General features: G+C 46.2%; 1 protein-coding gene across 11 annotated transcripts in view; it reads left to right on the forward strand.

The window, feature by feature from the left end:
* The window catches only part of SELP (selectin P), a 39,630-nt gene extending 18,497 nt beyond the window's left edge, over positions 1 to 21,133 (forward strand). For 2 of the 11 annotated variants that reach the window (XM_019424246.2, XM_053909310.1), the window contains 9 exons: positions 730 to 915; positions 4,637 to 4,822; positions 10,718 to 10,903; positions 12,319 to 12,531; positions 13,796 to 13,981; positions 15,193 to 15,312; positions 18,435 to 18,465; positions 19,735 to 19,790; positions 20,460 to 21,133. In XM_019424246.2, the coding sequence (XP_019279791.2) occupies positions 730 to 915; positions 4,637 to 4,822; positions 10,718 to 10,903; positions 12,319 to 12,531; positions 13,796 to 13,981; positions 15,193 to 15,312; positions 18,435 to 18,465; positions 19,735 to 19,789 (1,163 nt within the window). In that variant the 3' untranslated portion in view covers position 19,790; positions 20,460 to 21,133. Of the gene's footprint in view, positions 1 to 729; positions 916 to 4,636; positions 4,823 to 10,717; positions 10,904 to 12,318; positions 12,553 to 12,588; positions 12,781 to 13,795; positions 13,982 to 15,192; positions 15,313 to 18,434; positions 18,466 to 19,734; positions 19,791 to 20,459 lie in introns of those variants that run through there. The other 9 variants (XM_053909309.1, XM_053909313.1, XM_053909314.1 and 6 more) reach the window with 9 other exon arrangements.
* Positions 21,134 to 22,206: the final 1,073 nt, after the last annotated feature.

Genomic DNA, 22,206 nt, shown 5'->3' on the forward strand with positions numbered 1-22,206 from the left:
GTGGGTCCAAAAGTATGAGGTTTAAAAAATTATTCCTGCATATTGCCAAAATGCTTACGATGCCTCAGAATTTTCTTCATAAAATCCTTCATGTGCCATTGTGCCATTTCTCATCCTCCGGTTTAAACATGCCCCGTTCAGAAATCCCTGTTCTTTTTTTTTTTTTTAACTTTTTTTTTTTTTTTTTTTTTTTGAGACAGAGAGAGACAGAGCATGAACGGGGGAGGGTCAGAGAGAGAGGGAGACACAGAATCGGAAGCAGGCTCCAGGCTCTGAGCCATCAGCCCAGAGCCCGATGCGGGGCTCGAACTCACGGACCGCGAGATCGTGACCTGAGCTGAAGTCGGACGCCCAACCGACTGAGCCACCCAGGCGCCCCCAGAAATCCCTGTTCTTATAAGGGAAGGGAAACAAAAGTCATATAAAAACAGGGAGGGGGACAAAACAGAAGAGACTCAGAAATAGGGAGAACAAAGTGAAGGTTACTGGAGGGGTTGTGGGAGGGGGGGATGGGCTAAATGGGCCAGGGGCACTAAGGAATCTCCTCCCGAAATCATTGTTGTACTATATGCTAGCTAATTTGGACGTATGTTTTAAAAAATAAAAAGTAAAATTAAAAAAAAAAAAAAAGAAATCCCTGCTCTTGGCGCTAGACGGGATTAAGGGGTCAAAATGAACGAGAGCTCGCGTGATCCCCTCTCCTCACTCCCTTACTTCCTCACCTCTCAGCGCTGCAGTGTCAGGATCTTCCGGCTCCAGACCAGGCCCAGGTGAACTGCTCCCACCCGTTTGGAGCCTTTCGGTACCAATCTACCTGCAGCTTCTCCTGTGACGAGGGCTTACTCCTGGTGGGAGCAGGCGAGCTGCGGTGCTTGGGTACGGGGACCTGGAGTGCTCCTCCCCCACAATGCCAGGGTAAGCTGAGTTCTCTCCAGCGTCTGGGAAATCCAGGGTAGGCTGCATTTTAAAAGGCTGTATTTTCGCGGCGGTCCCTGTCTAGGGGCCAGAAGCTTGAAATGGACCGGAAAATTAAGAAACGCTTTTCATCTTGTGACCCAGTGATCCCAAATGCGGGGCCAGGCAGGTAACACCAGTGGCGGGGTGTCTGGTAATCAGAGCTAGGGAATTACCCCCTGTGCACTCCTTACCAGGACCTTTACTAGGACCTGGAAGCTTCTATCAGGAACCAGGTAGACTGTTCTCACGTGGCTGAAAACAGTGCCTAGAAAGGCCAGAAGGGAAAAAAAAATAGCTTCAGGATGGCTGTACCAAGGCTGACCCAGCACTCTGCTCCTGGGGACCATGGAGTATGACCTCTGGGGATAACAGTGCAGGAGAGGCAGGATCTACAGGTGCTGCAGATATCCTCCAAGATCTGCGTAGGAATGGAGAAGTAGACTCAGGGAAAGTGAAGAGTGATGGAGAGAGGAAGCAATTAATCTATGAATGCAAGATTACAGGATCCTCAGTAGAGAAAACATGCAGATTCAGCCTCAGCATGTATATATCCCCATTGTATGGAGCTGAAAAGAAAGCCAGGGTAGTCTGCCACTATTTTAAGAACCAGAACCGTCTCTGGTCATTTGTGTTTGCCAACTGAAGAACAGATAGAGGCTTTTCATACCCCTCGTGCCTTTTTCCACTCAGTGCATCCAGTTTTTCAGGCTTATGGCAATTGCTTTTACGAAGCAGGGTTTTCATTTATAAAAGCTACGGAAAAGTGAGAAATAAAGAAACACACACAAAACAATCGTCTTAAATACTCCCAGCCTGAGATAGGCATGGTTGGCATTCTCGTATGACTTCTCCCAAAATTTTCCCCACTCATTTTTCCCTCTAGGCAATTAGTATTTTCGTGATGCAGATTCAATTTTCATAATAAAGTCAAATAGGGATGATACCAGATAATTCTGCATTGTTTGCCTTTGCCTGTCACTTTGCACAGGCTTTCAACATCTGAGTGAAAGCAGGCAGACATGTGTTTTTAATGAAGAGGAAACCACTTGCTGTTCAGGTCACACTCAAGTGCACACACAGACACACACACACACCCCACAGCTAAGTTAGGACAACAGTAAATGAGTGAATGAATGAATGAACTCAGCGGAGTTGGATGTCCTGCATTTCTAGGCATCAGAGAGCAGGCAAGCCACTGGTGCTGGGGTTGAATACACCTTCCAGCAGGGTCTGGAAAGACCAGAGTAAGGCTTGTGATTTAGCCTTCTCGGCTTTATTCCTGGCTACATTGCAGCCTGGATATATTCCAAAGTCCATGGAACTTTGGGGAAGAACTTGGAGTCCCCTAAGAGGGTTATCACAGGGATTAGAATTCTTCCATAGAATTCTATCACAGTAATCCGAATTACAGTTCGTTGCCTCACATTGTCCTGCCTGTGTTTCACAGCAACGAGGTTGACACTCACCACAGCTTCCTGTGACCTCCCAGTTCCCTTCTGCTTTTAGTTCTTTGTTTACTCCGACTGAACTTTCTCCTGTTGTTGCCGGGTGAGATCAAGTGAAATACCTGAATGTGGGCTGGGCAGGAAGGCACCACGAGGCTTGCAATCCACTGGCTGATGTAAGACTTATGAGAGAGTGTTATCAGACAGTTTCCCTTTTCAGTGTCCCCTTTGCCCTGTTGCCTTCTGACATGCACCCCAGCTATCAGCGGGCAAGGCCACAAAAGCTGGACACAGACTCCAGGTCATCGAGACCCTCCTTTGTGTCCTTACAGTCTTCTTGTCTCCTCTCCTCTCTACCACCCCACACACATACACCCTGAACACAGAAAGACGTTTCGGGTGGCAGAAAATGCCTAGATCTTTGGGAAAGTCGATCAGACCGAGGAGAATGTACCTGGAGAGAGGAAGAGGTGAAGGGAAGAGAAAGGTATAAAAACTGCGCTTGGAACCTCAGGCAGTTCGAAGTCAGCGGCTGGAGAATGGCCCCGGATTCAGCCCTGCTGTCACTGACTATGGTTCCGTCAAAGCAAACGGTGAAAAAGAAGCACCCCAAACCATACGTTTTCTCAGTCTTCATTTTTAAATGTCACCACGTTGAATCTAGACTTTATAGTTTCATTAGTTGGCAACTATTAACATTTACACATAGAGTGTTTTTGCTTTTGTAAAAATTTTGGAAGCTATGCAATGCTATTCTCCACATTTTCTTTTTTGAATATTTTATTTTATTTTATTTTACTTTATTTTATTTTATTTTATTTTATTTTATTTTACTTTATTTTACTTTATTTTACTTTATTTTATTTTATTTTACTTTATTTTATTTTATTTTATTTTATTTTATTTTATTTTATTTTATTTATTTTTGGGGGGGGCAGACAGAGAATCCCAAGGAGGCTCCGCTTAGCACAGAGCCGCACACAGGGCTCAATCCCGTAACTGCGAGATCACAACCTGAGCTGATATCAAGAGTTGGATGCTCAACCGACTGAGCCACCCAGGTGCCCCTATTCTCCACATTTTTAAAGCGAAGAGATTGAGGCTCAGAGAGGTTAAGTGACTTGCCTAAAGTCACAGAGCATGATCTCCAACCCAAGCAAATGCCCTGGAGCCTCAAACTCTATATGCATAAACTACGGTAAAGAGCCATGAGATCTAATTTACCTTTCTTTGTAGGTGAACATGTACAGTCACTGGGGCTGGTCCCTGTAGGATGACATTGGTGGAAAGAGCTTTTGCAGGTGGCCAGTTACGTTATGTGCCTACCGCATGTCAATGACTTAAAAAATATTTTCAAACTTAATTTTTACACATGATTTAACTAGCTTATTATTTTATAACTGAGGAGCCCTGCAAGGCAAGGAGTATTATGTTTCCCATTTCATAGATGAAGCAACTGAGGTTCAGAAAAGTCTAGAGACACATTGCTAATAAGTAACAGAGCCAGGGTTTAGACCCGGATTCTTTATACTCCTTGGTTGGGGAAAGTAGATTTTGTGGGAGGAGAAAGTATTTTACTTTGTTTTCCTACTTCCAGTCATTTGTCATTGTTTTCTGGCAAGGTCACTAGGTCCCTTTCTGAAGGTGTCAAGGAAGCAGCCACTTCCACTCCTGTGCGGGGACAACTGAAATGAGCTGTGTCACTATCTTCCCAAAGCACCAGTTCCTTTTCAAATGACCTTGAGGGACTCCTGGGTGGCTCAGTCATTTCAGCATCTGACTTTGGCTCGGGTCATGATCTCACAGTTCATGAGTTCAAGCCCAGTGAGAGGACATCCGGCTCTGTGCTGACAGCTCAGAGCCTGGAGCCTACTTCTTCAGATCCTGTGTCTCCCTCTCTCTCTGCTCCTCTCCCACTCACGCTTGGTCTCTCTCTCAAAAATAAATAACATTAAAAACAACAACAGCTTTAAAATGACCTCTAAAGCTCCCTGTGGGTGAAGGTTCCAGAATGCCAATCAACTGTCAGTCTCTATTTTATACAACCACGACCTCTACCTGGTGATAAAGCGGCGTGAAATTCAAACGATCATATCTAACCGAATGCTGCCCCTGTGGATTCAGCACGCACATGCACACACACACACGCACACACACACACGCACACACACACGCTGATGTCAGCTTGCCGTGTTCTAAAATGATCCTTCTCTCCTGTACCATGTTCTGGGTAGCCTTTACCTGCACACCTCTGCTAAGCCCTCGGAATGGAACAATGACCTGTGTCCGGCCTCTTGGAGATTCCAGTTATAAGTCCAGATGCCAATTCACCTGTGATGAAGGATTCTCTTTATCTGGACCAGAAATATTGGACTGTGCTCCATCTGGACATTGGACAGGTCCCCCACCAACATGTGAAGGTAGGATCGTGGGTGTGTCCTTTCTTACGGCTTCTCGGATAATATGATAGAATGAAGAATCACCAGGGATTCATGTAAAACTGTTCTTAAGCTAAAGGAAACACCCTCTCCACAGAGCATTGGTAATCTCTGTCTCTCTCTCTTTGAATATTCTCCTAACTTAAAACATTGCACAGTTTTATAAAGCATTTTAATTGTCATCATGACACTTGATGTTTACCACCGTTCTGAAATATAACGAGGAAAGGCAGTATCCTCTCCATTTTCCGGAGGAGAAGCAGAGGCTCAGAGAGGTTAAGTAACTCGCTGAAAGTCACAGGTTCACAAGTGATGAAGTTCAGCTATGTCCCTGGGACTTTTACTTCCTTATCAAGTCTTTTTCCGCGGACTTAATTTATTCCTCCATGCACCGTCCGTGAGCACTGCTAACGCCTAGGCACCGAGCTTATGCAAGGATGCGGATGATTTCATCCTGGCCCCTTGAGGATCTCAGTCTACTCGCGCACCTCTCTCCTGGCTCTGCCTCCATGTGGATTACGAGGTCCTTGAGGACGGGAACCGTGCCTTCTTCATCTTCGTGTCCCTGCAGCAATTAGAATCAAAGTGGCTGTGTGACAAATGCTGCTCAGCTGAAGCTTATCATTGACTGGTTACATTTGCTCAAGCACAAGCCTTATTGCCAGTGGATTGGAGGAGCTGGATCCTATCTATCTTTGTCTCCCCCAAAACATCTGGCTACGAGTTCCTAGCATGTAGTGTGCTCTAAAATAGGAGTTTGCTGAAGTAATTAATTCATAGCTCGCATTTACTTTCCAAAGGCACCAGTGGCCCAAGTTATTGTTCAGTGTGCTCAGTAATAATAAGACCAGCACTAATAGCCAATGTTTATTGCTTGCGTAATAAGTAGCAGCTATTTCACAGGCAGGATCTCATTCAATCCACACGACAACCTTGAACATGGCTATTATGATCCCCATTTTAATGTTTATTTATTTTTGAGAGGCAGAGAGAGACAGAGCGTGAGTGGGGGAGGGACAGAGAGAGAGGGAGACACAGAATCCAAAGCAGGCTCCAGGCTCTGACTATCAGCCCAGAGACCGACGCGGGGCTTGAACCCATGAACCGTGAGATCGTGACCTGAAACGAAGTCAGACGCTTATCCTACTGAGCCACCCAGACGCCCCACGATCCCCATTTTAAAGAAGAAGAAACGGAGACTTTGAGAGGATCCACAGCAGGCAAAGGCCAAGTAGCTGGGCAGTATGGAGCTGGACTCCAACCCAGGTCTCACCTGATTAAAGTGCTGGAGTTTTCACCACTACCCTGAACTGCCACCCTGTGGCAGAATTCCGAAGTCCCTTGTCGGTCTCCTAAGGGCGCTCTTTTCCACTGGCCAGGTTGCCACTCTAAGGGTTGAAATTGACTTCAGAGATGGCAGTGCCTGGTGATCAGACAAGAGAGAATGTTGATAGAAATCTATTAGTTATATGGAAAAAAAAGCGCTAAAATATCGTTTATTCCTTCTTGTGGAATGAATGCTAGATTAATACCCAAAGAACTGTATCGCTCTTCCCCAAATTCCTGAGCCATAAAAGTCCCATCACACCCGTGGGCTTCAGTTTTCTGGATTCCAAAAGCAGAGGAGTGGACGCAATCATGTCTGAGGTCTCTCTTGTGGTCAAGCATTCTGGGGTTAAAGACGTAGAATGCTGCCATCTGCTGTCAGAACGCTATACTACAGGCACCTGAGGAATCTAGACCATTTACGGGGGATTAACACTAAGGGTTTGTGCTTCCTCACTTGGTTTTCATTTGCTCATCCACCCATTCCATTGACATTTACCGTGAGTTCTGTTTTCCCACATTCTGTGGTAAGGCTAAAGAATAAAAAACCGCCTAAGAACTATCTCACTAAAATTTGAAATCATACATGCAACCACTATGGTTGTTATTACTCTGTTCCCTGAAGCCCGTCTCCCCCCCCCATACACACACCTTGCCAGCCCCCTGTCCTCCACGAGAGGAGGCATTCACCCCCCACCATGCAGACCAGCCCCACCTGGGGCCTAGAACCAGTCCTGACCACGGACAGCAGCCTTAGCCAACAGCAGGCCTCCGATTCCTCAGCCTTGTCAGAGCCTGATCTTGAGCTCTGGTTTTTGGCCCTGTGTTTGCACCCCACTCTCCAAATGCATTCTCTAGATGTGGGCAAAGAGTCCCTTTTTTTTCTTACGTGCCTGAACCCATAAAGTTTTAACCCTTCAACATTGACCCCGGAACCCTGATTTTTGCACAGTTTTGCAGCACCCTAGGTTGAATCAGAGGGGTGTGGTGTGAGGGCCACCAAGTTAGCAGGGCCAGTGTGGCAGTGGAGCGTTCGGTCTCTCACGTCAGAGCGCAGTGAAAGATTTCCTTCTTGAGTGGTTCCGCAGACATTTCCTTTCGAGTTAGAACCCCAGTTCCTGGCCTTCTGGGACTTGGGCGCTGCCTGATATCCCACTCTCCTCACTGCCTTAGTCCTCTGGGACCCAGAGTCCTTTCCGGAATTGCTTACATCTGGTTGCTATGACCCTCAGGTCCCCAACTGTCGGGGCACTATCTTGATTCAGACCACGGCTCTCCTCATCACTTTGTCATTGACGCTCTGGAGACCATGTTTGGACGCTGGACCCAACTCCTAATCATCAGCCTCCCCCTAGTGGGGAAAGGAGGTCCTTGTTCCAAGTCCCAGTCCTAGCTCTGCCCTTTCGGCCATGTCCCTGCTCACCCAAGTCCTATAATATAGCACACAAGTACCCTCTAAGCTCTGGCCTGGCTTGCGTCTCTGTTTTTCTCTCCCCTCCTCCAACATTTCTCCGACTCCATGGGGGTTCCAAGTGTTCATTTCGAAACTTTGAGTCTAGAACAGCCAACTTGGTTAAACTTATTATTCACACTGTATCTTCTTTCCAAAAGTTTCCTGACAGAAACGATATCTAACTCAAAAGAGAGAATACAAAGAAACAGAGAAGAATTAACTAAATCTGTCTAAAATAATACAAGCCAGTATGCTGTCAGTTGACGACAGAGTGCCAGTGGACCCAACAATTTATACATTGATGTGCAGTCACATACACTTACTTCATGGGTTACAGGAAGATATCCGTGAAGGTGGTTGTGGTCGACAGAGCTGTCTCAGAAGTCCATGAAGACAGAGCACTAACCCTGTGATAAAAGCAATCCTTATCTGTTTTCTATTCTTCCTGTAATCACTCAGGTTTGGGGACAGTTTTACAGGAGGCTTAAGAGTAGGACTATTTTTTCAAGTTACCCAAGAGGTCATTCTTTGGTAAAAATCTCTTCCTCTACGTCTGCCCTCAGCTCTTCCACAAATGTAGTTCGGCCATGTTTGCCGAGAGCCCATGATGTTCCAGATTGGGAGTTAGACTTCCCGTGTACCTCGTCAAGGCTGCCTCAGGCAGGAAAACCTACTTCCGCACTTGATTCAAAGTCAAATCCTTAAATTTATTTACAGGCCTTTGTTTGGGCGAGGTTAATTCTTACCTAAGAGGGTTCAGAGATTTTCACATACAAAACAAAAACAAAAACAAAAACAAACCAAAAAAACCACACACACACACACACACACAAACCTGTATCGACAATCTTGGCGGAACAAGACTGACAAAACGCAGACCAAAGAAGAGCCCCAAGTGGATTTAATGCTGCGGCAATCCTCTTTGTGTACTGAAAGTCACTTGAATCAATTTTTTAAAACAGTCACTTCTCTTCAGACCAGCTAAAAACACTTGTTAGAATGCGCCCAAATTAAATTGTGCTCACGGGCTTTTTTGTTCATTTGACAAACGTTTCTGGAGCCCCTACGATGTGCCAGACCCTGTCCCGTGGATGCGGTGTTGAAAAGATGACAAGGTCCCTGCTCTCCTGCCGCTGACATTGTGCATTTCCTGGGGTTTGAGAATGAAATCCCAAGAGTCTGAAAAAGTTGTTTTAGTGAAAATGTTCACAGATGATTTAATGTCTGTGACGTACACCAATAGATTTTTTAAATTTTTTGTAATGTTTATTTTTGAGAGAGAGAGAGAGAGAGAGAGAGAGAGAGAGAGACAGAGCATGAGTGGGGGAGGGGCGGAGAGAAAGAGAGAGACACAGAATCCCAAGCAGGCTTCAGGCTCTGAGCTGTCAGCACAGAGCCCGACGTGGGGCTCAAACCCACGGACCACGAGATCATGACCTGCGTGAAAGTTGGACGCTTAATCCATGAGCCACCCAGGAGCCCCACCAATAGATATATTTAACAAATGTTTGGTAAATGAAACTGACCTACCAACATACATTTATTAATTACTCAAAAATCTGAGCATTCTAAACTGAAATTCAGTGTGTTACTTCAGTTATTTGAGTGGACTCAGGCAATGAGGAGCCGCAATCTTTTGGCGGATAGCCTGTCACCGGAAAACACGTGGGGTGATATGGAAAGGCCAGAAATATCACATTCCCATGAAGTAATTACCTAGGACTTCAAGAGGTTTTATTTTCTTTTGTTTTTAAGGCAAAAGTGCTAAGCAAAATGAGCCTGACTGACCGAGGCACTGCTTTCAGAAAGCTTGGATTTAAAGAAAGAGTAGGGGCGCCTGGGTGTCTCGGTTAAGCGTCCAACTCTGGATTTCGGCTTCAGGTCATGATCTCACAGTTCATGAGTTCGAGCCCCACTGTCAGTGCGGAGCCTGCTTGGGATTCTCTCCATCCCCTCTCTCTGCCCCTCCCTTGCATGCTCACTCACTCTCTCTCTCTCAATAAATGAACAAATAAGTAAATGGAAAAAATAGTCACTCAGTTTGTCAAATATTTGATAATAAATAATAGTCTTATGTCAGAATTTAATGGAGAAAAAGACATGTCCTAACAGAAATATATAACTGCAATAATTTGTAAAATGATTTTGAAGGAAATGGTTAATTAAATTAAAAATTCCTGTATTCATCCACTTGGCAAACGATTGCCGAACACTAGCCCTTGAGCCCCTGAAGCGTGAGCTGTGAAAGACACAAAGTCTTATGGCTCTTGGGTTTTAGAAGCGTTCCATCCAGTAGGTGAGGGGAGACGTGGCCTGTGGTAAGACAACATAGGAGTTCAGACGAAAAACTGATGCGTTCGTAGGAGAAGCCTTTTAGGCTGCGGTGATCAGGAGACGCTCTGCGGAGGCTGCATTCAGTCGGATCCTCCAGGACGGGTGGGATTTTTTTTTCAATGAAAACGGAAAGAAATTCAGGGCAGCATGAGCCAAGAACGAGAGGCAAGTCCACATGAAGTCAGTTCAGGGAATTTCCAGGGACTAATCTAGCTTAGCCAGGAGCTCTTCCGCTTTCCTGTTCTATGGAAATGTGGTATTTGAAAAAAAAAAAAAAAAAAAAAAAAGCAGCCTGAGGATCCAAATGGAGGCAAAAGTTTAGGACAGAGGACGGTCATTGTGTTTTTAGATATGTTGAATTTGAGGAGATGGCAGGCTACCTAAGAGGAAGCGGCCTCGGGCAGGGCAGAAGTGAGTCCTAGACTGAACCCATCCAGACTGGATAGGGAGAGCCATGGGAGGCACAGGCGCAGAGAGAAAAGGATAAAACTGTGGGTTCTTCAGTGTGACTGCTTAAATCCTTGACTTCATTTTTGTCCCTCCTACCTACACTTCCCTCTGTGTGCCCGCCATCCCTCCTCCTGCCTCTGTAGTAAATGGCCTGTGTCCTATTTTTTGTGGGACACCTGCTGCCTAGCAAAACACCTGACCTAGTAGGTGCTCAGTAAGTGTTTGTTCAATAGATGAATGAATGAATGAATTCAGTGCAAAACTGGCTTCTGAGGAAACTTGAAGATTGTGACCTCATTTCTTTGACTCTCCAGCCATCAAGTGCCCAGAATTATTTGCCCCAGAGCAGGGAAGCCTGGCTTGTTCTGACACCCGCAGAGAATTCAGTGTTGGCTACACCTGCCGTTTCTCCTGTAACAAGGGCTTTAAGCTGGAGGGATCTAATGATGTTGAATGCACAGCTTCCGGAAAATGGACAGCACCTCCACCAACCTGCAAAGGTAAAATACACTCACTGAGACCACTCTTCTTCTGGAAACGTCTTCAAAAGTAACAAAAGCCCATATAAGCTCTTACGACGTGACAGGTATGCGTGATTGCATTATTATCGTGAAAGCTTTGTTTCTTGTTACGAAAAATCTGTTGGGATCTAGGAAACATAGCCTACGGATTTAAGAATTTATAAGGAGTGACAGGACTTCTCACTTTTGTGAAATAAAAGATATGTTGGTGCTGTTTTCTTTTTCCTTCTTTTGAGAGAGAGAGAGAAAGAGCATTGCACACATACACACGAGCTGGGGAGGAGCAGAGAGAGAGAGAGAGAGAGAGAGCATGTGCACACATACACACGAGCTGGGGAGGAGCAGAGGGAGAGAGAGAGAGAGAGAGAGAGAGAGAGAGAGAGAGAGAGAATCTTAAGCAGGCTCCCTGCCCAGCACAGAGCCCAATGCAGGGCTCGAGCTCACAACTGTGAGACCATGACCTGAGCCAAAACCTAAGCCATGACGCTTAACCGACTGAGCCATCCAGGCTCCCTGAAGTTATATTTATTCTTTTCTTGTTAAATGTTTATTTTTTGAGGTAATGCGAGAGACAGAGTGCACGTGGCAGGGGGGGTGCAGACAGAGGGAGACACAGAATCTGAAGCAGGCTCCAGGCTCCGAGCCGTCAGCACAGAGCCCGACGAGGGGCTTGAACTCACGAGCTGTGAGATGGTGACCCGAGCCGAAGTCGGACGCTTCCTCGACTGAGCCACTCAGGCGCCCCAATTCTTAAGCAGAAATTTTCTTTCGCAATTTTGGCCTCTTTTGCTCAGAGACCTTTACTGAGTCGATCGCATGTTCTTCATGCATTCACTGTGACGAGAAGTACAAGGCGTGGGGTCACGAACTCAGTTTTTCAAATCAAGGAACTGAGAGAGAGGTCCATGAGCATCTTTCTGCGACGTGGAAAGTTAGCGACAAAGCCAGTGGCATCGTGCATACCTTACATTTCGTGCTGACCTTTGACCAGCAGGCAATGCCACCTCCCAATGAAGCAGCGAGGGCAGGCAGTTGGCCTGTGTGTATTTCGCTTTCTACTGAATTTCTATGTTTTGGCAAAAATCTTCCTTTTTCTTTCTTCCTTTGTTTTTTTTTTTTCTTTTGTCAATACTGGTAACATTGACCTCATGCCCCACACCCCGTTCTTCCTGGGGCCTAGAGCATCACCTCCCCAAGGGTATTTTTCAGTATTTTTTTTTTCTCACCTGGTTTTCCATACCTGAGATCGCCAATTTTCCTCAACTTCCTTGAGGAGCCGTCGCTAGAGCCTCCGTTGCTACAGAAAGAGTGGAAGGCACTTAGGCCACGCCAGTCTTCACGCCGCTACGCCCCGCGTGACTGGGATCTCTCTAAATGGAAACGCTTTTTCACAGCAGGTGTGGTACCAGCTCCTCTCTCAGAGGTTCGATGCCCAGCCCTCATCACTCTGGAGCAGGGAACAGTGTCCTGCAGGCATGGTCTGGGAACCTTTGGCCCGAATACCACGTGTTACTTTGGATGCCACGCTGGATTCACCCTCACGGGAGGCCGTGCTCTCAGATGCAGGCCTTCGGGACAATGGACGGCGGGAGCTCCCACGTGCAGAGGTAATGGCAACGGGGCAGGCGGTTGGGTGCTATCTTCCAGCTGGCGCCCACGCGCAGCGTCGCACCTACCTGTTGAAATCGCATCCAGCCCCAACGACCCCTTCACGCGTCGGCTCCTCGGTGAAGTCCCCACCGATCCCGGTGAGAGGTAACCTGCCGGAGGCGTGTCGCCGCTCCCCTTGCTGTGTCACAAGCGAGTGCCCTGCTCTCGAAGACGTAAGGGAGGGAACGCTTGTAAAATGTCCAAGTGTGCGAGGACAGCAAGCACGCGGAACGTGAAACCCAGCGTACGAGTTGTGAAATACACGCTGCCGTTCCACGAATTATGTGATAGTGTGAACATGCCGTGTTTTCATAGCTGGGACCTGAATGAAAAGATATGCCATGTATGATACCTCTGGAAGAGCTGTCACCCCCTGCGGGAGGTACCGTGTTTCTCCCGTCTTTGTATTCCCCATGAAGCACGGGAACAGGGCTTTGTAAATGTCACCATTTCTCAAGAATGTTTGAGTTCAACTTTATTTCCTGAGCTTTAGTTTCCTATCTACAAATTAGGGACAATAACCCGAAGTTCCCTGAAGATAAGTTTGATTTTTTTTTTTTTAACGTTTATGTTTGAGAGAGAGAGAGACAGAGAGAGTGCACGAGCAGGGGAGGGGCAGAGAGAGAGGGAGACACAGAATCCCAAGCAGGCTTCAGGCTCCGAACTGTCAGCCCAGAGCCCGAGGCGGGGCTCGAACCCAGGAACCGTGAGATCATGACCTGAGCTGAAGTCGGACGCTCAACCGACTGAGCCACCCAGGCGCCCCTCCCTGAAGAAAAGTTGAAAGGGGGTGACATTCTCTACTTCATTCAAACTTCCAGAGGCCAGCCGTGCTGAACGCTTACCAAGTGTCTCAATAAACACGTGCTGCCATGCCAGCAAATTGCCCATGGCAATTTGCAAGAATAACATTTAGAACAGCGGTGCTTTGGAGAAGCCAAATATTGAAAGTAGTATTTTTGTAGGTGAGATTGATGGAGCCACTAGGAGGTATTTATTGAATGCTCCCTCCTGGTTCTTCGGCTGTCATCCACTGAGCGGACATCTTAGTATGTGTGATCTTGGAGGAGCTGGTGTGAATGTCAGCAGCGGCTCGTCCCCTCTGATCTTTCACATTCCTACGCCAGCTGCTGGCAACACTACCCAGGTCACAAATGAAACCAGAATCTCTGTCACCTTCCCTCTAAATGTTTGTTTTTCCCGCATTCCTTCTTTCTGCAGCCGTCAAGTGCTCTGAGCTGCATGTTACCGAGCCAGGCACGATGAACTGCTCCAACCCCTGGGGAAATTTCAGCTACGGCTCAACCTGCAGCTTCCGTTGTCCAGAAGGCCAGTTACTTAATGGCTCAGCAAGAACCGCATGCCAAGAGAATGGCCAGTGGTCAACCCCCAAGCCAACCTGCCAAGGTATATTTTCCGTATGGATTAGGAAGTCATTTGATAAGGAACATAACAAAATCAGTATTCCTTTTCTGTGTATTTCTTTATTATTTTTTTCTTTCTTTAGTTTAGAGGAGAGGGCATAAGTGGGGGAGAGGGGCAGCAGGAGAGAGAGAGAGAGAGAGAGAGAGAGAGAGAGAGAGAATCTCAAGCAGGCTCCACACTCAGCACGGAGCCTGATGTGGGGCTTGATCTCATGACCCTGGGATCATGACCTGAGCTGAAATCAAGAATCAGATGCTCAGCCAAGGGAGCCACCCAGGTGCCCCTGGTCTGTGTATTTCTGACAGTGGTCTCACTTTCACTGGGTTTCCCCTATGTTTAATAAATATTTCACAATGAATCAAGCAGAATCTCCTTGCCTCCTGCAGAGCAGTGGGAATGAAATTCAATGACTCTACAGACAACCCCACCCCAGTGCAGAGCTCAGATTTGCCAGATGCACCTTCTCATGTCTTTATAACCTGTGTGTAATAAATACATCTTGAAGTTTCAGAACCTTTTTAATGGGAGGTTATTTCGTGAAGATTCCTAATTAATGATCTCAGAAGAATTTTCTGTACCACACGCCTCTAAAAACACATGGATCTGTTTAAATGAAGCTTCATCTGTTTATAAGGCTTATCTCACCCACCTTCCTTTTCCTTTTTCACTTTTTTCTCTACGGCTTGTCAGGACTACCTTTTGTTGCATAACTAAGTCTTTGATTGCCGAAGAAAAAAAATTACCCATGGTTTATTTTATTTGCTTAAGTTTCTACTTCTTTAATCATTTAATTCACATTTTTTTAGATTTTTATTTTTATTTTTTTAGTATAATTTATTGTCACATTGGTTTCCATAGAACACCCAGTGCTCATCCCAACAAGTGCCCTCCTCCCTGCCCATCACCCACTTGCCCCTCTCCCCCACCCCCCGTAATCCTTTCATCCACTTTATTAGGGCCCCTTCACCTGACTCCCTTGGAAATTATGTTTGATGTTGAAGCATTGGGAATAGAACTGGGCCCCGGTTAGCATTCTACTGCAGTAGTCTTATGGCTTCCGGATGTCTGGCGCCAGGCTGTCAGCACAGGACTTGATCTCACAGCTCCGAGGCCCTTCTCGGGGCCCTTCTGGAAGAGTGATGGTCTTCTGCACAACATGCTTCTCATGCCCCGCGTGTATGTTTGTTTTGCAGCAGGGCCGCTGACTATCCAGGAAGCCCTGACTTACTTTGGCGGGGCAGTGGCTTCTACAATAGGTTTGGTGACGTGTGGGACCCTCCTGGCTCTCCTAAGAAAGCGTTTCAGGCAAAAAGGTAAATAGGAAAGAGTCTTCTCCTTCTTTTTTTCTTTAGTGTCACGGGGGAGGGGCCATGAAACCACAGCGTCAGGAGTTCATGTTTGAAAACATGTTTGCGTTCAAAGGAAACAAGCCCAAGACAAGTTATCTTGGGAACTGACCTCGCATCAGAATCACCTTTATAAAAAAATTACAGGGGCGCCCGGGTGGCTCAGTCAGTTGGGCGTCCGACTTCGGCTAGGGTCATGATCTCACCATCCATGAGTTCGACCCCCGCGTTGGGCTCTGGGCTGATGGCTCGGAGCCTGGAGCCTGCTTCGGATTCTGTGTCTCCCTCTCTCTCTCTCTGCCCCTCCCCGGCTCATGCTCTGTCTCTCTCTGTCTCAAAAAAATAAGTAAAAACATTTTTAAAAATTTTTAAAAATACAGATCCTTATAAAGAGAGATCTGGAAATTGGTCTGGAAAACTGAATTTCTCAAAAGCCCTCCCCTCCAAATTCTGATGATGCCCCTTGGCCCATTGGCATTTGGAGGCCTCAGGTCTAGGTAACCTTAGTTACCACCAAGACCAACTGGAAAGGACCGTGCTCCCCTCCTCATCTTTCTTTCATGCAATAGTCATTTATTGGCCGGCAGTGCTCGGTAGTGGGACCCAGGGTAATGGCCATGATGTTAAAGACTGTGCAAGCCCAGTAGGGAGACGGATAAGTGAAATCTAAGCTAATGCAGAAGTAGTACCTGTGTGAGGCCAAAACACACCCTGGATATGACTGGAACACAAAAGAGAGGTGTCTCAACCAAACTGATAGATCTGCAAAGGCTCCTTTAAGCTCTACGTTGGACGGATAAGAAGGATTTCCCTAAACGGAAATAAATGGAAATAGAGTTCCAGCAGAGAGAATGGTGTGTGGAAAGACCTGAAAGGGGTAAGTGGCCAGGCAAGTGCGACGTTCAGCATTTTGGTGCCTCTGAACCAAAAATGTTGTGGAGGAAGCGAGAGATAGAGCCGGAGGCGTGGAGGGTAGCTGCTCAGTCATGATCTGGGGTGGCACACTGAGAGATCTGTACGTTCTCCTGAAAACTTGCGGGGCCGACGCAGGATGGAGGCAGGGAAGTGACCCAATGGATGAAGACGCTCTATGAGGGAGGCTGTGTTTATCAGACTGTTCATCAAATAGGAGCTCTAGGGGAGCCTGGGTGGCCCAGTTGGTTAAGCATCCACCTTCAGCTCAGGTCATGATCTCATGGTTCGTGGGTTCGAGCCCTACATCAGGCTCTGCACTGACCATGCAGAGCCTGCTTGGGATTCTCTCTCTCCTCTCTCTCTGCTCCCCCCCTGCCAAATAAATAAACTAAAAAGAAAAGAAAAGAAAAGAAAGGAAAGGAAAGGAAAGGAAAGGAAAGGAAAGGAAGAAAAGAAAAGAAAAAAGAAAAGAAAAGAAAAGAAAAGAAAAGAAAAGAAAAGAAAAGAAAAGAGAAGAGAAGAGCTTGGCCTAGGATGAAAGAAGGGAACTATCTCTTATGGATTAAAACGTTCTTTCTTTGTCTGGTCCGGATGCTCAGTCATGAGTTCAGAAACCTCTCTTCACACACTAATGGGGCTCTTCCTCATTTCTCATGGAAGGTAACAAGGGGCATCAGAGGGGTCAGGAATGCTCAAATGCAGGTGACTGAGAGTGGCTGTCATACCTGATGGAGCTCTCATGGAACTGACTTTCAGCTCTGATCATTAACTGCTCTAGGGCAGACCCTCTTGTTCCGCACTTGTAAGTTCTCTCCATTCACAGAATCACCATCACATTGAGGCTGGTGTTCTAAAGTTCCTGCACATACTCTCCTGTGGATGGGTGAGTAGGACGATAGACAAAGAAAGAGCGTCACTCTGCTTAAAGAGCTGCCACCAGTCCGTCTGTGCGACATTTCTGTTTCTTTAACCAAATCCAGAAGGCAGAAGCAAGAGTTCCTAAGACCTAGAACCTATTCTCCTTAACCATGTAGGAATCATATTATTCCTGCCTTCGCCCCCCCCCCCCCCCCGCAGTTCTTTCTTTAGATTTGAGACGTTGCCAAAGAACCCTCCAGACCATGACGAGAGACCGGCAGCCGCCCATCCTCCAATATCTTTAATAATAAATAAATCTGGGGCGCCTGGGTAGCTCCGTTGGTCAGGTCATGATCTTACAGTCATGAGATCAAGCCCTGCGCTGACAGCGTAGAGTCTGCTTGGGATTCTTTGTCTCCCTCTTTCTCTGCCCCTCCCCTGTTTGTGTGAGTGCTCTCTCTCTCTCTCTTTCTCTCTCTCTCAAAATAAATAAACTTTTAAAAATAAAAATAAATAAATTCATTTGTGAGGATGGGCGATTTTCCTTGACCCGTTGCAATGTGATTTTAACTTTATAGGACTCTATGGTCAAAATAATAGGAAAATGCTGTGTACTCTGTTCCTCTCCTGCAAATTCAAAATGCACATTCATTATCACATTGAAGGCTCAATAGTGCCCTGTAATAAATATACTTGTTCCCCTTCATTTGGCTTAGTGTTTACTAAATTTATTTAGCCATAAGATGCTTTCCCCTTTTATCTCTCCATGGGACGATGGGCAGGCCGGCTGCCATATTTAAAGTTTCCACTCTGCGAGCCCATTGTTTGGATTAAGGCAGGAGGCCCTGGTCACCCATGTTACCAGAGAAAGAAAACAGCCTTTGTTATGTGGGTATGGATTTGTTTACACAATCAGCTTCCCAACTAGTGGCTGGGGGAGTGTGGCACAGGTTGCAATGGCAGGGGACCTCAAGTGCCAAACAAATGGGTTTCAAGAACCAGCGATCTCAATGTCAACAGCAACCAAAAACAGCCGAGAGGCTGACGGCAAGGACCAGAGGACAAAGAAGAGGTTGTCACTGAAAAGCAAGAGAGGAAACATGAGTGGAGTGTGGATTACATACTGTCAAATGTTTTCATTCAGCCCCACACGGGTCCCAATGCACAGCTCGTTCCCAATGCACCCCTGATAATGAGCCTGTGTGAAAATCAGTAACAGACTTTCCCCAATGACTCTTACCACTGATGACCTTTCTCGTTCATCTAGGGTTTTTTTTCCTTTAAACCAATCATTTGTGTCTTCTTGCTTATTCCAGATGATGGAGAAAGCCCCTTGAACCCTCAAAGGTAAGAGAGACATGTTGCATGGTTGAGTAAATTTTTCTAGTTTGACTTTTTAACTCACTGTGATATATCAGAATGACTGTACATAATGTCCCCCTTTTGCAACAAAACTTTTGCAAAATCCCCGTTACTAATTCTAAATTCAAATACACAGATAATATATCCTAACTACACACAGTGTTTTTAAAAAATCAGTGATTTTCTCATTTACTCATAAAGTAAAGGAGAAATGAAAGGGAAAGTGATATATGATAGAAATAAAACGCTAAAGCCGAGGGACTACTCCAGTGGATGTGATGAGGCTTGCACCTTTGGGTCAACAGCCGTAAAGACCAACAGTCAGTGACCAGCAGTTTTTCGTGACTCAAACAGCCTCAGAGGCATTGCCAGCACCAACCTGATTTTTTTTTTAATGATGAATGACTCTGGTAAAGGATTGGAAAACCTGTTATAACCTTCTCTCAATTCACATGGCAATTGTAATTTAAAAGACACAAAAAATACGCTATTCTAGTTAAAGCAAGATAAGTTCCAGACTCAGAGGTTATTCACCTACAGGAATATTGAGTAGATATCCTAAAACCGTATGGAGTGAAGGATAAATCTTTTGCGTCGTGTGCCTATTAGGCTATCCAGTGCCCCTGGCCCTTTCCCCCACTAAATGTCAGTAGAACTCTTGATCATTGTGAAAATGAAAACAAACAAACAAACATAGGGGGAAGTACTACCATGCTTTGATAACTGTTGCCAGATGATCAGATATCAAGCCTGGGTATTTTCTAAGGATTTCTTCTCCCCAGGAAGAGGCACAGCGGGTACTCAGTACCTACAGCTCAACAATAACTTAACGGGGGTGTACGTGCCGCGCAAATTGCCCAGAGCTGTTAAATGGCATCTCCAAAATATTGCAGGCATTTAATTTTGTTACCTTTTTTTTTTTAATGCTTATTTATTTTTGAGAGAGACAGAGACAGAACGCGAGTGGGTTAGGGGCAGAGAGAGAGGGAGACACAGAATGGGAAGCAGGCTCCAGGCTCCGAGCCGTCAGCCCAGAGCCCAACAGGGGGCTCGAACTCACGAGCTGTGAAATCATGACCTGAGCTGAAGTCAGACCCTCAACCAACCGAGCCACCCAGGAGCCCCAATTTTGTTAGCGTTTCAAAGCAGAATTCCGGGGTCGGGTGTTCATGCATGGTGTCTCAGGAACTCTGTGCTGCGCCGTCATCAAGGCCCCAGCACCACATGGCAAATCTTTGTGTTTCTGTCCTTTAGCCACCTAGGAACATACGGAGTTTTCACAAATGCTGCATTTGACCCAAGCCCTTAAGGTAAGTCCCCCGTGAAGATATTTTTGAAGTGGGGGAAAGAGAAAGAATACTAAAACTTGACTTTTTAGTATATAATCAGGAGTTACATTTTTAAGCATGTATTAAATTTTTAAGCCTTGAAGGAAATTGCGTTGGCAGCAGGGGACAGGGTACGTCAGTAGAGTGACAATAGAAAGTAAGTTTATGCGAGGATTTCCATTTCCTCCGGGATAGAAATGCTCTAATAAGACATAACTTCTTTCAGGATGTGTGACATTCCCATTAATGGCCGCTCGGTGGTATTAACAACACTGCGGACCTAAATTTCATATATTAAAAACAAAGAAACAAACAAAGAAAAAAAACACCACGGCCTTGCTTGATGACCACAAGTCACACTCCTGGAAACATTCTACAAACTTTCATGCAGCCGGTCCCCTATGTGACCTGCTGGAACACAAAAATAATTGGTTACTTTCTCTGCCCCCCACAGCTCAGTATGAGTAGTTGGGTTTCCTAAGGAAAGGAGCCTAAATGGCAGATTATCTAGAATCTAGAAAGAGCTTATGTTGATCCTCAGGGACAGAAATGCTAAGAGCTAGCTAGCTAGCTTGCTTGCTTGCTTGCTTGCTTGCTTGCTTGCTTTGAAGCCACATGTAATTATTTCAATTTCTTTCGTCTCATTTTCAGAGACCTGTCCTCCTCGTCACCTCACTCAACCTCCATAGGATCCTATTTTTGAACATCAGGCTTCCTGCCAGACTGGGCTGTAACTGTGGCATATTTGCTGCAGCTTTCTGGAAATACTTGTAAAAAAAAAAAAAAAAAAAAAAAAGGCATGAAGTTTCCTGTAGATTAGTCCTGGATGACAGCAGAAGGATTGTGCCACAAGCCCGAACTCTCCACCCACCCTTCCTGCTTCACCTCTTCCTTAAGCCTCAGCAGCCAGGACTGGATGCCTGCAGTGGTCTGTGGGTTTTGCCCAGCTGTCCCTTTCTTGAAAGACTCATTAGCCAGAGACTGAAGCATCTGACTTACCAGAAGACCAGACTGTGGAAACATAAAAAAATGCCTCTATTTTTGGCTTGGAGGAAGGCATACTCTACTTTGTTGGGAGGCGGGTGGTGTCTGTGACTTGAGGGGACTTCTAGAAGATCTTCTGGGGTCTCCAGGGCTTGCCCTTCATGAAGCTTATCACACCCTGGCTGCAAGCCTTCCGAGAAGCCTCTGGTTGGCACCAGAGGGTGCAGAAGACCGAGAATCAAGACAGGAAGGCACGTGTCGCCTTCCCTCCACCGGTCAGTCCGCCCAAAAGGACCTCAAGACCAAAATTCAAATGTGCAATTAAAAGGATTCTTCCCAAATACCACGCTCTATTATTTGACGTTTTGTTCAAGAAGGTCTGTGTACATCATTTTGTTTACATCAGTGTAATGCATAATTACTGCTGTCCCAATGGTAGACTGACCCTTCATTCGGTCGGCAAATATATACCACACCACACCACCCCCAACACACAAAATCAGAGAAGAAAAAGAAGTCAGGAAATCAGAGAGGCAGAAAAAAAAAATCTTTATCACCTGAACGTTCTGTAAGAAAGAACAGATGTTCTTTATTAAACCACATGTTTAATGCATAGGTTGTTGAAAGTTACACAGTAGTTATCTGGAACTGATGCCAAAAAATAGCCAAACGGTACAGTTGCCTCGTCTCTGTGAGGCAGTAAACGTGTCATGCAGAACAAACAACACGTGGGTGCATATGCAGATAAAAATGGCAAAACCGTCTAGCTAAAGGGTTACAGTAACTTTGCAAGAGCTTCAGTGGTAACCTTGGGGGATTTAGGGACTCGCTGCTCTTCAAAAGCTTCTCATATACTGTCGACAGCATCTCTGACTGCTTATCTTAGGCCAATCGCTGGGCCGGGTGTGGCAGGACGGTGGCCACCGGCCCCGTGTCCAGAGTCAGAATCTGCCATTTGTAAAAGGTCCTCTGGGGAATTCTGATGGTGGACCCGCTTTCAAACCACTGCTGTCACAGATACAGAAGAGTAAGGCCCTGTTCCTGCTCTAACAGCTGATCACCTAATTGGGGAAACGATAGACATCCCGGCAAGGTAACAGAGGGCGAGCAATACGAGTGTTTTGTTTGAATACTGCTGTAGGAGCTCATAAAGTGGGAAAGGCAACTTGGGTCCAGAAGGAGACTCGGGAGATACTCCTACCGGGAGATAGGTAGGACTCGATTTGAACTCAACCAGTGGGCAGCAAAGACGAAGAGATGGGCATTGTAAGTTGGCAGAGTAGTATCGGCAAAGCAGCAGACAGAAAGAAGCCTGCGTGGAGGGAGAGTGAAGCCTGGAGGGGCCCGACGTCACGGGACATCACCTCGTGCGAGGTGCCCCATTACAAGGTATCCAATCTACCGAGACAAACCG

This window comes from Panthera pardus, unplaced genomic scaffold (assembly GCF_024362965.1).
Source record: "Panthera pardus isolate Hobbes unplaced genomic scaffold, ASM2436296v1 HiC_scaffold_21, whole genome shotgun sequence".
NCBI lineage: Eukaryota > Metazoa > Chordata > Mammalia > Carnivora > Felidae > Panthera > Panthera pardus.